The sequence below is a fragment of the Ips typographus genome, linkage group LG3 (genome assembly GCF_016097725.1).
Source record: "Ips typographus isolate SLU linkage group LG3, UJ_Ityp_2.0, whole genome shotgun sequence".
NCBI classification, from domain to species: domain Eukaryota; kingdom Metazoa; phylum Arthropoda; class Insecta; order Coleoptera; family Curculionidae; genus Ips; species Ips typographus.
Genome location: NC_138424.1, coordinates 17,255,834 through 17,272,852, shown reverse-complemented (window position 1 = coordinate 17,272,852; position 17,019 = coordinate 17,255,834). Strand labels below are relative to the sequence as shown.

Here is a 17,019-nt window from a genome sequence, read left to right as displayed (position 1 = left end):
GTTGAAGATTTGACAGTTGTGAAGTATTGTCCTATTCAAGCCAGTGGTTTGACAGCTGTCACATAAATCGCATCAGTCAAAATCCAGGTCATAGAGCTATAAAGTGTTATTTGTATGAATATTTTGTTACCACTTTTTGCGCAACAAAAATACACTTTAGAAGTTTACGGTTGGAGATTTGACAGTTGTGAAATAGTATCCTATTCAAGATAGAGATTTGACAGCTGTCACATAAATCGCATCAGTCAAAATTCAGCTCATAGAGCTATAAAGTGTCATTTGTATGAATATTTTGTTACCACTTTTTTGCGCCACAAAAATGCAGTTTAGAGGTTTATGGTTGAAGATTTGACAGTTGTGAAGTATTGTCCTATTAAAGACAGAGGTTTGACAACTGTCACATAAAAAATATCAGTCAAAATCCAGCTCATAGAGCTATAAAGTGTCATTTGTATGAATATTTTGTTACCTTTTTTTGCGCCACAAAAATACACTTTAGAGGTTTATGGTTGAAGATTTGACAGTTGTGAAGTATTGTCCTATTCAAGCCAGTGGTTTGACAGCTGTCACATAAATCGCATCAGTCAAATTTCAGCTCATAGAGCTATAAAGTGTCATTTGTATGAATATTTTGTTACCACTTTTTTCACCACAGAAATACAGTTTAGAGGTTTATGGGTGAAGATTTGACAGTTGTGAAGTATTATCCTATTCAAGACAGTGGTTGTCACATAAAGCGCATCAGTCAAAATCCAGGTCATAGGGCGCCATAAAGTGTCAATTGTTTGAATATTTTGCTACCAGTTAAACAAGATTCAACTCTTAAGTTATATGTCTATATAACTGTAGTTTTGACATTAGACAGTAAATGACTTAACTTTGACGTTTATTTGTTGCATTCACAAAAAGCATTAAAATGTCACTGTGACGCTCAACCAATACGAAAAATGCAAACAAGATAATTCTGAAAATAGACCTGTCAAAATATTGGTTTGAACCTGTCAAATTTTAATTATACCTGTTAAAACATTAGTTAGGTTAGGTTATAACACTAGATATATAGACACTAGAGCCTCAATCATTTTTTGTTATTATTGTAATTTTGAACGTACCCACTTGTCAACATTTTGGAAACGTTAATAACATATTAAACTGGGAACGTAGTATTTTTTTTTTTCGTTCAAATTTGTGACCAATCAGCAGCAAGCTTTATTTTGGCATTAGTTATTGGGCTTTTCTATTTGTTAGATCAAAATTGCTATAATTAGAGAATTGTCGCAACGTAAAGTGAAAAACAAATAATTTCATTCTCAAGTTAACACAAGACACTTATCGCAAACAGATACACAGACACAGACAGTATTCTAGTCGGCGAATTCAGAGAGACGTTTGACAACATCGCAGCAGAAAATTTCGCCTATTTGACTTTTCTTAGGGTTTCCGTCTTTGTCTCGTGCATGTATGCATTAATGTTTCTCTGTCCGTTGCACTGTTAATTTACCTTTACGAAAAAGGAGCAAAGAAACGTCAGAGTCAACAGAAATGTCTATTAAAACAGTAGGTACTTATCAAGTAGTACTTAATATGGTACGAATAGTATACATATCATATTCAGGTGGTGGAGGCTTTATTCAGAAAATCCATAGTAATTTTTAAGAATTCGTTGGGCTTTTCAGCGTGCACCCAATGACCGGCACCTTCAATGTATTTCAATTCCGCTTTCGGGAACAGTTTTAGTATTTTCGGAAAATCGCTCCTCCTGAAAATGTGTAGAATATAACATAGTACTTCAAACACAGTCAATATACAGGGGTAAAAAAAAACTACTCACAGAAAAACCGCGTAACTGACAGAGGAACATAGACTATTAGATGTGCGAGACAAAGAAAACAGAATAAATAGTCTAGTAGGCAGAAACTTGGCAGTGTTGTCAGACACATCAGACTGGAATAAGTCTGTTCGCAGAACGAATCTCCAACAAAATGTCAATGTCACGTGAGCATTCAACCAATAAAAGCCAACAATTTTTGATTTTCAGTTGGAAACCAGTTTGAAATTGCCTCTACTAACAAACCTATTAGTTCGGACTATCGGAGCTTTCCTACTTATTTCGATGATAGGGTATGGGGGGGAATGGTTTCATGGAGGACACATAGAGCGCTTATTACAAACTGGCCACTTAATTAAATATTAAATAAATGGAAATTTAGGAAAGTGCCATTAACATAATTAATTAGGTAGAAATATACATATAATCCACCACAAGGAAAAATTTCTGACAAATTTTTCATCTTTGTCTCGCAACAGCCATAATGTTTCTCTGCCCGTTACATGGATATTCCTGTCGCCAGTTTCAGTTTGACCAAAAAACCCACTCTTACTGGATATAGTCAGATTTGCCCCCTCCCACAAATAAAACAGGCCCTTTAAACTCAACATTGTGTACATTAGGGAACATTGACAATTCACTAAAATTGTCCAGTAGTGATCTGTTATTGAATCTCCAGATATAACTAAAAATATTGTTTATACAGACCGATGCTATTTTTAAAACAAAAAAATGTGTAGGGTATACCTTCCTTCAGATGTTTGCACCAAATTCATTAGAATTACTGTCATAAGACTCTTGTTCCGTACTACTCTGGATAAACAATTAACAACATGGGCTTTAGCTAATTGTAAAGGCAAATTAGGAGGAAATATCAGGTGGTTCAAAATACGCAAAACTTCGGGAAAAATTTGAAAACTGTGGCTGGTTGAAATTGGAGAAACTTCGGCTACGATCAGTTTTTCAATTACGTCAGGCTGTAAAGTAGGCACTTTTCTTAATTGCTACTTTTTGTCAGTAGTACTGGTAATACGCTTCTTACATCTTTAAGAGCAATCAACATTCCTACTCGGCCCCCTATATCATGTCCCAAAACAGTCACTTTACTTAAATTCATTGTTTTTATAAACTTTAACACATCCATTACTAAGTCATCGTATGTGTTGCTGTTGGAATGAGAGGAGTCACCATGATTTCTCAAATCCACTGCATAAACCAGTCGCTTGGGTTTGGAACTATCGTGGTACCTTCGATGAGTCAGTTAAATACTATAAATGCTAAATCAACGACCTTACAATAACAACTAAACCTTTTGCAAATTGTGTTAAAACTCGATTTGGAACCGAATAATCCATGAATCACTATCAAGGGAGTCGGCACATTTTCTGGTCGTACTTTTCCGAAAATTGCGTCCGTACTTTGGTAAGACGCGTAAGACAAATCTACGATGTTATTGTAACGGTCTGTTTGGGCTAAATCCGTTTTGAAGCGTACTATTACGGCGCTGGGTTTAGTTATTTGAAGTCGGTGTATCAATTTACTGAAATTTTGAGTTACTAACATCTTGTCAGTTTTTAATGAAATGCGTCAACCTTCTTGAGAGACACTGACAACATTCGATGTCCTATATACGGGATGTCTTGATTTTATCGGCCGTGTCAGCTTGGCCACAGGGGCATACACGGGAACGAGGTGGCGAACAGACTTGCGGAGTTGGGAGGGATGTTAAACATCCCAAGAAAAAGGAAATATGTAGCTATCACCTGCTACCAGAAATAAGAAGAAGTCACGACGAGTTTTAGAGGGACTCTTTCCAGGTTCGCGGCAGGACAGAGTTTTCCGGAGGTTCCGTGGTTTAATGAAATAGCGTATTCGTATAAAAGAAACATTACAACAGTCATAAGAATGAGAACGGGACACTGCTTGACAAAGCAGCACTTGGTCAGATTGGGAAAAGCGGACGATCCAAGCTGTGAGTGCGACCATATAGAGGACCTGGAGCATATCTTCCCGGAATGCTCAATAAACAGAGATCCAAGCCATGATCTGTACCAATCTTTAATAGCGGGGGGGTTGTTGGCCCCATTCAGATTCAGACACGTGTTGGCCAATATAACACCCAACATAACCATAGTTCTCAACACCTTTATGCACAAGAACAATATTAAGTCATAAAAATGCACGGGAACCCCAAACCTAGTAGAACAAAAGTATGAAATTAATGGAAAAGCAGCATAACGATCTTCTTCTTCTTCCAATGCGTATCCACTAATAGATATTTGCGATAACATTTTCCATTTCTTGCGGTGTGTATCAGCGACTGTACATCGTTCAGCCCTGTCCACTGTCTGATATTTCGCAGCCAAGACATTTTTTTCCTTCCGATCACTCATCCAATCAATAGATGTAAGAATTGATATTTCGTGTTTTGCATTATATGCCCCAGGTATGCCGTTTTTCTTCTCTTAATCGATTCAAATGGTTCACGCTGTCTGTTGACTCGTCTTAGAACTTCTTCGTTTGTTAGTCTAGCCGTCCAGGGTATCTTCAGGATTCTGCGATACAGCCACATCTCGAAAGCCTCCAATTTGTTGATTGCAGCCGCCTTCAATGTTCAACCTTCCATACCGTAGAGAAGCACCGACCAAACGTAGCATTAAGTGAATCTGAGCCTTATGTTAAGGTCAAAATCGGAACAGGTAAGCACTCTTCGAAGACTTAGGAATGCCTGTCGAGCTTGTTCAATGCGACATTTTATTTCCTTGTCTGATGTCCAGTCTTCGAAAAGCCAGATGCCCAAGTATTTAAATTTATCTACTCTTTCTATGGACCTTGCGTTAAATGTTATGGTGGAGTTTCCAAACATATTTAGGTTTCTAGAGATAATCATAGACTTTGTTTTTTTGGTGTTGATATTTAAGCCCATTCATTTGCTCTCCTACCTTGTTGACCAGTTGTTGTAGGTCGTGTATGTTATCAGCAATTAAGGCCGTGTCGTCAGCATAGCGGATGTTGTTGATCCACACTCCATTGACTTTGATTCCCATTTCCACGTCTTCTAGGGCCTGTTGGAATATTGCTTCCGAATATAAGTTGAATAGGAGTGGAGACAGCACACATCCCTGTCGTACCCCCCTTCTAATCTTTATGGCGTTGGACATATTATTGCCTAGTTTGATTTGCGCTGTTTGGTTCCAATATAGGTTTTCAATGCATCTAATGTCCTTTTGGTCTATATCAAGCCTATTGAGGAGCTGCATCAGTTTGTGGTGTTGTCCTGGCTGAAAGACTTAAGAAGATGGTTTAGATGTACCTCAATTGACATCGCCAACCTCCGGCGGAAGACGGCGGATTAAGAAGAAGAAGATTGTCTGCGGGGTAGATTGAATCCATTTGGTTTGCCTGTAGGATCCTGGATGAGGTAGGAATTTCTGATCTCTTTGCTCTCCCACTCGTGCCTGCCGTTCTTACTGGCGGTTGTCTGGATTTTAATCTCTGTTGTCTGATTCTAGTTAGTTCTTCAATGTCGGCATTTATTGGCAATGTTGGGTTGCTTTGACATTTTGCAACTTGAGTTTTTAGTGTCGCCATTCTTCTTGTGTTTGGGGGGGGGGGGGGTACCCCCAAAACCTTATCGTTCGCGTATATCAACTTTCTTGGTGTTGTAGGTGGGACGTCTGAGGTATAAATGTTAAACATCAGTGATAGTGTCGAGCCCTAGGGTAAGCCATTTTGCAGGGTTTTAAAACTACTTGTTTTTCCGTTTAAGTGTACCTGGAAAAGGCGATCGCTCATCATTTCGTTTATGATTCTACTAAACGTGCTGCACGGTACCAATTTGTATAGTTTTAGAAGTAGCCCCTCTTACCAGACCGTATCGTAGGCACACGTAAGATATATGATGGCAACTGCTGTTTTAAGTATCTTTTCGAAGCCATTTTCGTTAAATGTTTTAAGAGCTAACGCTTGATCGCAGCTGTTTCTTCCTGACATAAAACCTGCTTGCTCTGGAGGTATATTGTCTTTTACGCTCTCTATTAGTCTTGCGTAGATTATTTTCTCAAAGATTTTGTAGCATTTCAGACCTGCACACAAGCCAACATAGGGACAGTGTATAAAAGGGTTGAAACAATCAAGAAAAGTCCACAGAGAGACGTAATTTTGCCTCTACTGCAAAACCTGGTTGTAGACGGAGTTTTTACGGGGCTGAGTCAAAGTGGAATATGTACATACACTAGAGTATGCAGACGATATAATAGAAAACATAACCTTTCTCGCTAAAGGAAAAATTAAGTTCAAATTTACATTTACCTTTCTATTAAATTGTTACCTTATCCCATTTTACTTTGATGTATGTAAAGTATTTCTCATTTAAAATGAAGGAAAGGGGACAATCTTGAACACTAATGCACATCTCTAAATGTATGCAAAATACTTACGGAATATAACTAGAATTTTCTCCACCAAGAAAAAGAGTATCTCCATCATACTGCGCTCCGTCAGCAGGTGAAAACTTAGCAATTTCACTAAATTGCTTCATAAGGGTTGGTATATTGACTCTCCACTTGTAACTGTAATTTTATAACGTTCTGCAACTTCCCACTTAATAAGTTTTTAAATCAGTTACCTACTACTGGGAGAAGCCACTAAATTAGTCAAAATAAAAGCCCTAATATTAGCATCTGGTATTGCTTCAGCTAGCTGCTTATCAACAAGAACCCTGGCTTGACTTAATGGTACATTTTTGGGCATTTCAACTCTGTCAACCGAAAAAATACAATTACTAAGATCCAGTTGTATGTACAATAGTGGTTCAATATTGCATGCGTTTTATATTGCAAAGTTTAACCAGGAGCAATTGAACTTCCACTGAAGCAGTCTTTGAACTATTAATGTACAATCGGACCTTAATCATCAATATAAAGATTAATATAGTTAGATATGACTAGAGGTGGTCCAAAGTAATTTTCTCCACGAAGAATTTACGGAAAACGGTAAATTATCCTCTTATCTTTTACAAAATGTTCTAAGAATTTTGAACATTTCTTGGGCGTCACTTGTGCGCCCAATCTAGCCAACCGGTCGGCCTCCTCATTGCCAGGAACATCAGAATGTCCTCAGTAAAGCAATAGGATCCCTCTTTCATAAATGGTGGTGCCCTATCGCCCCCCCAGTCTTCGCGACCAGAGATGACGACCCTGAGGAAGCTCGAGGGTTTTAGTATCGGAGTCACTGCGCATGAGAAGAATCGGACACCGCTCAGTAGCCCAGTTCCACACGCGCGAGTGTCCATACTAACCCGCTTGTAGATGGTTCATCGTATGCAAGCCTGTATGCTGCACGTACGGCTTCCATCTTAATAAAAATGTCTAATGGCATGAAATTCAGCAACACCTCCAGGGATCTGGTGGGGGCCCTTCTCATAGCACCAGTAATGGTTAAGCACGCGAGTCTTTGGACCTTGTCCAGTTGTAATCGCGTCATTTCTACACTAGGCCACCAAACAATGGCTCCATATGTCAAAATGGGTCTAACTACAGCACAGTAGAGCCACTTGAGGACCTTCGGGTTTAAACCTCAGGTACCACCGACGGCCCTCCTGCACACACTGCTTTTCTGGCTCTGCAGAGTATGTGTTCTCTCCATGACAGCTTCGTATCTAGGTAAATACCCAGGTATTTCCCTGTCTGGGAGTAGTTGAGCACAGTATCAGAGAGTTTAATCTCCGGTCGTGTTTCTTTATTTCGCTTATGACTGAATAGCATAAGCTTGGCTTTTGTTGGATTTATTTTTAAACCCACTGCTTGGCACCAGTTATCCGTCATGCGTAAAACACTAGTCATAGGACCACGCAGACCGGCCCTGGTACCACAGCAGAAGATGACTAGATCATCAGCGTAGGCCTTGGCTCCATGGAGCTGTAAACACAACTTGCAGTGCAATTCCTCAAAGAAACACATCTATTTGGCATTTTATACTTTCACGTCACGTCACGTGACGCACGCACAGGCTTAAAGTGTTCCTTAACGTCGGAACTGTCAAATTTTGCTACATAGAGCTTTAAATACAAGTTCCAGTGTAATTCTTCAAATTTGCAACTATTTCTAATTTTATAGTTTTAGGTCACTGGTGAACGGATTTTGACAGTTATATCAGCTGTCGCGTGACGTAAGATAAGTAGTAAAGTGTTCCTTAACGTCAGAACTGCCAAATTTGGCTCCATGGAGCTTTAAACACAACTTCAGTGTAATTCCTCGAATTAGCAAACTATTTTTTAGTTTCTAGTTTCAGGTCACTGGTGAACGGATTTTGACAGTTATGACAGCTGTCACGTGACGTAAGATAAGTAGGAATGTGAAAACACCGGGTGCATTTGTTTGCACCGAATTACCATGAATATGCACCCGGCGCATTCAAAACTTTACGTCGTTACGTCAGCGCCAACAGCATATTTGACAGATGACACTAATGTGTCAAACAAAAAAAAATTATTAACTGAAATTCTTCATTACGTTTTTCTTATTTATATTTTTGATGTTTTACATCTTTAAACAGAATTTTAAGGCGTTTATAATGTCAGATTAAGTAATCTTTAAAGATATACTGGCTTTGGAATCAAACATGCCCATATTAGTAACCGCTTATTGACATTTGACACCTGACAGGGCTCAATTTTGTCAAAGTTCAAATTGATATAGAAATTGAGTTTAAAAATGATTAAAACAATCATGTGACCCTGAAAAATACAATTTTAAACTGTCAAAATTCAAATGTAAAAAGGATAAAAAAATCGATGTTTAAAAAATAGTCGTCACCCTAATACATACAGTTTTGAACTTGAAAATTGTCTGGGACGGCAAATTGAAGCTGTCAAAGTTCAAATTAAATAAAACAGTCACATAACTCTAAATCAATTGAGTTTGCAACTATCAAAGTTCAAATGTAAAATAGTAGTCACTGACACACACACTTATTGAAGCTGTTATCAAATGATATTTAAATACCTTCTCATTTGACAGTTGACGTATGAATGCACCCGGTGTAAAGAAAATGCAACTCCCAAGTGTTTTCACGATCCCATTCCCAAACATAAGTAAAAAAGTGTTCGTTGACGTAGGAACTGTCAAATTTGGCTCCATAGAGCTTTAAACACAAATTCCACTGTAACTCTTCAAATTAGCAACTATTTCCGATTTTATAGTTATGACAGTTGTCACGTGACGTAAGATAAATATAAAAGTGTTCCTTAACGTCAAAACTGTCAAATTTGGCTCCGTGGAGCTGTAAAAACTACTTTTTTCGACGACTTACTTTGAAAGTACCTCATGTACGCTTCCATTTCAAAGCAGAAAGGGGTTATTTGCCGCGCGCGAGCAGAAAGAGAGATTTTCTGCTCTAGAGCGTTTTCGCTTTCTACTAACAATCTAGTCACCAACTTTTTTCGGCGTTTCCATAACAACGCTTGACATACCTGTTTGAAATAACCACATTCCGTCAAAGTGATTTATCGGTGACAATGAGTTCGAGCGACGAAAATGATGTGAGTTGTCCTTCTAATCCACCCCACAGCAGTCGTCGAAAAAATATCGTCTATATTTCGAGCCAAAAGTACTTTTGCCGCTTTTACATGATTGCAGCGTTCGGCTTCGCCTCAAGCTGCAAATTTCATGTGCAAGCGGCAAATATATACTTTCCGCTCTTAATATAGAATATACTATTGTCAACCTTTTCTTCTACATTTTCTTGAATTTTCTATATACTTTACATTCTGTTGGCATATTCTACAAAAATACATTTCTGAGATCTTTAGACATGACATCAGTATCCTGCCGCAGTATTTGTGAGCAGAAAAAGCAGTAAAATTTGTACATTTTAATACTTTCTCAAAAATCCTAGTGAGTAATGAATAGTATCAAATCTTTAAGGCATTAAGCAAATCAAAAACTTATCTTCTAGCCTTTATTGATATGATATTAAAAAAACCACTTCTTCATTCAAAAATAATGTAACATATTGTCACACCCGTGTTAGTAGTTACGGTGCACACCCAGTAACCACCATAGTCAGCAAGGTTAGCGTAATGAGGTCGCTGACGAGTATAAAAGATGCACCGTAGCTCGGCTAAGGCACCGAACTCTGGGGTCATCCCCAGAGGGAGGTCACGAGCGACAGTCCGAACTTTCTAGTGCCCGGACGGCTCGTTACCTTGCAGTGCCTTAAGTAAATCCTTTGGGCGTGTCGGACATAGGGCACCCTGCTCGTATCGAGCGGGTTCCGCTTGGCGGCACATCAGAAACCCTTACGCACATACCCCCACACCCACACACCCACACACAACCCCCTCTTGGATGGTGTTCGATGCTAAGAGTTATACAGTGCCAAATAAAGACGACATACTTAAGCTACGATCTTGTTTCTCTTCCTGCGCTACCCCCAAAACGTGACAATATTACAAAAATATGTAATTCCTATATCCTGCTGTATGTATTTAGTTTAGTTTATTATAAAACAAATCTAAAAAAACTTACTTGCTCATAACATCTAAAATGATTGGCATCTCATTGATATTTGGACTTAAATTGATAGGTGATATATCAACAACTATAAGTTTTTCTACAAGTTCTGGCTGAAACAAATATAAATGGTTTAATGCGACAGCTTGTTTGCACATAAAATACTAACGTAAGTCAAAGCAAAGAGCATAGCGCACCTCCCACCCATGGAATGACCCATAAGGGCCACTTTTCGAAGGTCATTCTCTAATATAAAATGTCTTAGGTCTTCGGCCAAATGGGCGTAAGTATGTACATCCGTATGGGTGCTGTCTCCATGATTTCTTAAGTCGACCGCTGAAACAGGAAGAGAAATGTTCAATATTAAACTTATCAAAGCTTATTCTTTATTGAAACATGGTAAAACTTATATTTTGTAGCCTTCGGTCTGTTCTTTATGATCCACCAAGAATTCTCTGCAAAATTTATCTAATGTCAGTCAATCTGAAATTTCGTTACTGTTTTTCATTTTTACTAAATCAAGTTTGTAAACTGCTCATCACTTCAACCGTGACATTTTTTGAAACTTCTCTCTTGAGTTTCTAGCATCTTGTACAACATTGTTGCGATACAAATGTATCCAAGTAGACTCGTACCGTACCTTTACAACACAGTGTTAGTTCGTTTACTCCACTCCTTACCGAGTTATGCGTTATTCTCTTAGTAAAAGCTAGTGATCTTTGAGAACAACTCTCAACCTCATTTGTAATAAACCTCCTTAAGTGAGTTTTTCGTTAAGGAAAAAAAAACGGGATACATAGGCCACATAATGAGAGGCGAAAGGTATGAACTCTTGAGACTGATCATTGAAGGAAAAATACAAGGAAAAAGATCAGTAGGAAGAAGACAAAACTCCTGGCTGAATGGTTTGGATGTACCTCAATTGACATCTTCAGAGCTGCTACATCCAGAATAATGATTGCCAATTGGATGGCCAACCTCCGGCGAGAGACGGCGGATTAAGAAGAAGAAGTGAGTTTTGAATTTTTTTGATAAATCAGGAAATACTTAGTAAAGTATCAACTTATGAAAAATGTCCTTAAAGGTGTGTTCATTTTTCACCTGGAACGTAAGGAGCTTTTATGAGGCTGAAAAGGTAGAAAATTTGATGAAGAGAAATAAAAGTGCTAAAGATAGACATATTGGGATGCAGCGAAGGCAAATGGCCCAATACAGAAACAACTGTAATAGAGAAGCAGAGTAAGAGTCTATTATTCTAGCGATAGCACCACACAAAACAGAAATGCCGTTGCTATTTTAATAAAACACACCTTAGTTAATTCAGTAAGAAGTAGACAATTGCTGTCCTCCACTGCGTCTATTGTGGCTCACACATAATCTCTGCGATAAAAGTTCACTCAGAATATCCAGCTCTTCCAAGAACCGAATGACTTTTCTGAGCGAAATGTTGTCCATATCCTCTGGCCGGAGTGCCTTCTATCCAAAACCAAGAAATATGGAGCATTGGCTTGGGCATATGCACAATTCAGCATCATCTGCCAAGTCAATTCGGTGCACGTAGGCCCATAAGCGGCAATGACCGGTATACAGTGTTGTCATAGCCTTTAAGTGTTGTCTGCTGAGTTGTAGAAGATTATCAGTCCTAGTCTTGGACGGACTCTTCATAAATTCCTTAGAATGGACCATCTCCGGCCTTCTCAAGGTAAAAAATACATTACAATTTTGGCGCAAAGCAACGGTGAATTCGTATACTTGCAGATGAAATTTATCCGGTCAAACTTCAGGACTTCTTATATTATAGATATAAAAATGTATGAACTGTGTCTATAATCTTTATCTTGACATAACATTTGTTACATAATTTCAATCTAATAACATTTGCACTAATTACTTTTACTGGAAAATCTTTTGAAAACTTTCTTCGATCCATGGTGATAATCGGAACAAAATAGACTCGCAAATTGGCTGCACTTTTCATCTGCTATACAATGCTGCCAATTCAAGTTGAATTTAGCCAGTACCTCTTATTATTCCGGTGCAGTAAACTGCGTAACGGTGGACCAAAACTGGCACAGGACACGTCGAATCTCCAGGTCAGGAGCGGTACTCCACAGCGTCTGATCTCCAGGTTAGGAGCGACGGAAAATGTCAGTTTTCCATCTCGTCTGGCCAGCGCGGAAGACTTAAGGATAAATTATCCCCCTATGGCGAATTTCAAAACAAACGCAACTGGTACCCAGGTGGGTAAACAAAAATCCCACACCTCTGATAAGATCAGCCTCATGGACTCTTGAGGAGGCAAAAATTCGCTAGCACGTAAAACACCTTTAAAGACCATAAACCTATTGGCACTTGAGCTGGAAGAAGAGCTAGGTCATATCAATTGGGATATAATTGGCCTGTGCGAGACGCGACTGCCAGAAGAAAAATACACACCTAGATAGTCTATATAGTCTAGAAACCATGAAACAAACCACCACATTGAAGGAGTAGCACTACTCATCAATAAAAGGCTTAAAAATCAAGTAATCAAGATGAAATCAATTTCTGAAAGGGTCATCTATATAATCGTCAAATTATCAGAAAGATATAAGCTGCAGATAATCCAAGTGTATGCCCCCACAAGTACAGCAAACAGATCAACTTTATGAGGATATAACCACAGCAAGAAAATCTGAAAAGACGCACTTTGCTATAATAATGGGCGACTTTAATTCCAAAATAGGAGATACGAATACAGACAACATTCCGAGTTTGGTCTTACTGAGCGACTGGTCTTATTTTTTCTTGTACTCAGTACGTGCAGTACAATGGTTACAGATCGGCAAAGTTTGGGGCTGGCTCGGGTGTGCCTCAGAGGTCTAACTTGGGACCCCTGCTGTTCTCAATCTTCATCAACAATATTTTAAGGGTAATTAATGTGGAGTATCAGATTTATGCCGATGACTTAAAGCTCTATGTGTCTGTCGAGACGCCCGAAGATTGTCTGGGGCTGCAGCATTCTGTGGACGCTGTATACCAATGGTGCTTGAACAATCAAATCAATAAATCAATCAAAAAAGTAGCTTTATTGTCGGAAACTTAAGGTCATTGACAAAGCCCTGAAAACACATACAAAAACAGCAAAAAAAGAACATACATAATTATTACACTACAAATACAATATGAATTACACGTAATTACACCTTACAATTATTAAAATAAAAACAAAACAAAAAGGCAGTTACCCTGTATAAGAGAGGAGAAAGAGGATCAAAAACACAAACAGTGCTGCTTGGTCAATTTATGGCAGAACGAGACGCCTTAAGAACTGGAGTAGAATTCGTCCAGAGAATAGTACGCCCCGTCAAGCAAAAACCTCTCAGCCTCACGCCTAAATCCATGCGCAGATGGCTGGCCTCTCACGTGGAGAGGAAGGTTATTGAAAAGTCTCTTGCCACCGTAAATAAGCGACGACTTAATCTTCTCCGTGTGAGGAATGGGAAGCCTCAAAACGATTCTACTGCGAGTCACCGAGCCGGAGCCCTCGGACAACTGACCCCCAAACTTGCCACGGACAAGACAAATCGTCTCTAAGATGAAAATGCAGCACAAGGTGAGGATACCATGTTCAATGAAAAGGGTCTACATGAGGCCCTGTATCCAACACGACACAAGAGCCTCAATGCTCGCAAGTAAGTAAATAAAATAAAGTTCCGTTATGACTATTACAACAAATCGATTGCCAATTAAACATGAGCACACCATGGGGCAGGACCCACTTCAAAGAGTAAGTACTATGAAAGATCTCGGGATTATAGTCGACTCGAAAATTAGTTTTTGTGACAATGTTGTAGACAATGCTATTCTGCTTGAAAGGTTTCAAATGGACAGTTTGGAGTGTCGACGTAATTTACATTGTATGTTTGTTGATTGCTCTTCTCTGCTGAGTCGTCTGAGCTTCTCGATTCCCAGACATGGCATTAGACAGCAAGACTTTTTTTATCTGTCCACCGCTAGAACGAACTTGATGTTGCAGTCCCCCTGCTACAGAATGTGTCTATTATATAACTTAGTTAATCGAGCCTGCAAGCCAAGATTTCTGTACGTCACTCACGTATTTTAAAGCGCTAGTTACGAAATGTATTGTCTCTACTGTTGCATCTTAGTTTAGAGCGGTTTTTGCTATTTTCTGAATTCAGTGAATTCATACTTTTTGTATAGTTGGTAGAAACTATATTTTCTTACTTGAGTCAGTTAAAGGAATACTGCACTTGCCGTGCAGTTCGACCCTGTTAATTATATTGTTGGGTCTAAATAAATAAATTAATGCTCTAGAACAAAAAGTTTCAAAGTTTTCCCAGTAACGTTTGACTTATCTCTATCACTTTATTTCAACAGATGAAGAAAACAGGTTTTAAGTAGTAAATGTAGCTTCCTCCAGCAAGTATTTTCAAAGTGCCATTGTATTTGAAATTTTGAAGAAATGCATTTTTTTTAATGAACTAGTTAGTAGTTAGTTAGTACAACTTCTTGTAGACATTTCCCAAAACTGAAAATATTTTCTAACTATTTGTTGAATATTTTATAACAATTTTTTAATTTACAATGCTTTATAACCATTTAGTCAAAAAAGCTGAGAGCCTCTCTTATTTGAACTCCCTGTATATGTAGCCTAAGATATGTGTTGTTTATACAGTGAGGCCATAAAAGCTAGAAACATATTTTTTCCCAGGTAAAGGAAACACAAAAATATGTTCAGACACAAGAGATTAATTTTAAATTTGCTTATAATTTATTAACAATTTAAGAATATATTAAAATATATTAAAAATATTTTGAAACAATGAAATTGAGTTGTCCCATTATTTTCTATTCTGGTGCTTCATTTACCTGAAGAAGGTATAGTTTTCCAGACATTGTTTTCAGTGTATTGTTACAGAACATTCATTGACCTTGACCTGAACCCGAGGGGTAGATCGCCGATAATTTTTTGTACACCAAAATGCCTTTTAGCATTCAAAATACCTTGAAATGCCTTAAAACTGCCTTAAATGCCTCAAACTGCCTTAAAATACATCAAAATGCCTTTAAATTATTTAAACTGCCTTAGGATACCTTCAAATGTTTACACATTTGTGGCATTCTTAAATTTAGTTGTAAGTCCCCTGATATTGAGATAATGGTAAATCTTGATGAAATACACCCTTGAAATTAATTTTTTTTGGTCACATGTTTTTAGGTTGTATTAAGTAGCATGCCTGCTTTGACAATTTGTACTTGACTTTTGACTATTGTCAAAACGTCATAAGGATTAATGATTCAATAAAAATGACTTCCTCAGGTTACATGACTGTTTTTCCAAATTTCTGCTTTTCTGCATGTTCTTGCATCACTGTAAAGGCCAGTTGACATATGTCAAAATTAGTCACGCGACCTTTAAAATGTGCTTTAAAATTAAAAAATTTGGTAAATTAAATTTCAACTATTTTAGACAGTTGTAAAAGCTGAAATTGCAAGAGACACATCACGTGACTTTGATTATGCCATTTTAGAGCTTGCAACACTGGCAAAGCCAACTGACACTTGTCAAAAACAGTCACGTGACTTTAAAATGCAATTTAAATGTTGATTATTTGTTAAATTTAATTTAGACAGTTGTAAAAGCTGGCATCGTAAAATACACGTTACGTGCCGTTAATTTTGAGCTTGCAACATTGTAAAAGCTTGACACCTGTCAAAAACAGTCACGTGACCTTAAAAATGTAGTTTAAATGTTGAAAAATTGGTAAATTATTATAATAATTTGTAATCAATATTGTTTCAACTCAATATCATGTAACAAAGATTTTACCATAATAATTACATGTGCCTATGCTTTTCTGTTCAATTTTCAGTCAATTTTGTTATATTAATACACTACATTTTGAAATATACAGACAATGCCTCAAAATACTCTAAAATACCTTATAAATATCTCAAAATGCTTTGTAATGCCTTGTAATACCTACCTCACAATGCTTCATAATCTTGAGTGTGTACACCAAATTACCTCGGCAATCCACGGACCTTATTCCTTTTCAGGCCCCATGGGACAAGCAGATGTGAGGTCATGATGACATAATTTGACAAAACCATAATTTGACCAACTGTCAAATTACATCAGTGTGACGTCACATTCCCTCTGCTCAAACCATGGATCATAAAAACCAATAGAGTCAAGGAATTCAAAAGTAATAAATAAGCAAGTATCTCCAAATTTAAGTGAGTGTTTATATGGTACTTGCTTATACACATAACAGAACTATTTACAAGTTTTTACCTATAACTTTTCTTGGAGGCTTGATTTTTTGGCTGTAGGCTTTACATAAGCTGGTCCAGTTCTGCTTTGAACCGAATAATCCGTGCGCTATTACAAACGGTGCTGTATCATTACTGGTACTGTCACTTTCGTAAACGGCATAAGCAAGTTTCACCGGTTTAGGAACACTAACAGTGGAAAATAACTTGAATTTAACATGAAAATATTTAAATAATACACTAATGTTTTGGTGTCTATTGCTGAACATTTTCGGTTGTGACTAATGAAACGGTAATGATAAATTACCGGCAATGTGACCTTAACCTTAAAATTTGAAATAAAAATTGTCAATAATTACCTTTAAATTTTTAAATAAAATTAAATTTTGGATGAGACAA

At 37.7% G+C, this 17,019-nt stretch overlaps 1 protein-coding gene across 1 annotated transcript; it reads right to left on the bottom strand.

The window, feature by feature from the left end:
- Nucleotides 1-1,533: 1,533 nt before the first annotated feature.
- On the bottom strand, nt 1,534-17,019 carry LOC145726079 (uncharacterized). The gene is made up of 13 exons (XM_081975020.1): nt 16,643-17,019; nt 10,511-10,677; nt 10,357-10,454; nt 6,456-6,587; nt 6,268-6,399; nt 5,161-5,336; nt 4,771-5,117; nt 3,767-3,972; nt 3,138-3,416; nt 2,871-3,075; nt 2,576-2,805; nt 2,382-2,513; nt 1,534-1,759 (listed from the first exon to the last, which is right to left on the bottom strand). Exons 1-13 carry the CDS (start codon nt 16,887-16,889, stop codon nt 1,612-1,614), a joined length of 2,499 nt encoding a protein of 832 aa, XP_081831146.1. The 5' UTR covers nt 16,890-17,019; the 3' UTR covers nt 1,534-1,611.

Bases quoted from the DNA above. Each gene is read 5' to 3' on its own strand.
- LOC145726079 (XM_081975020.1), bottom strand. From the start codon at position 16,889: ATGTTCAGCAATAGACACCAAAACATTAGTGTATTATTTAAATATTTT. The intron at 6,588-10,356 runs GTAAGTTTTTTT...TTCGGTTGACAG, and splicing joins ATTTTAGATGTTATGAGCAA to AGTTGAAATGCCCAAAAATG. The intron at 3,973-4,770 runs GTAGGAGAGCAA...TTGTGCATAAAG, and splicing joins TACAACAACTGGTCAACAAG to GTGTTGAGAACTATGGTTAT.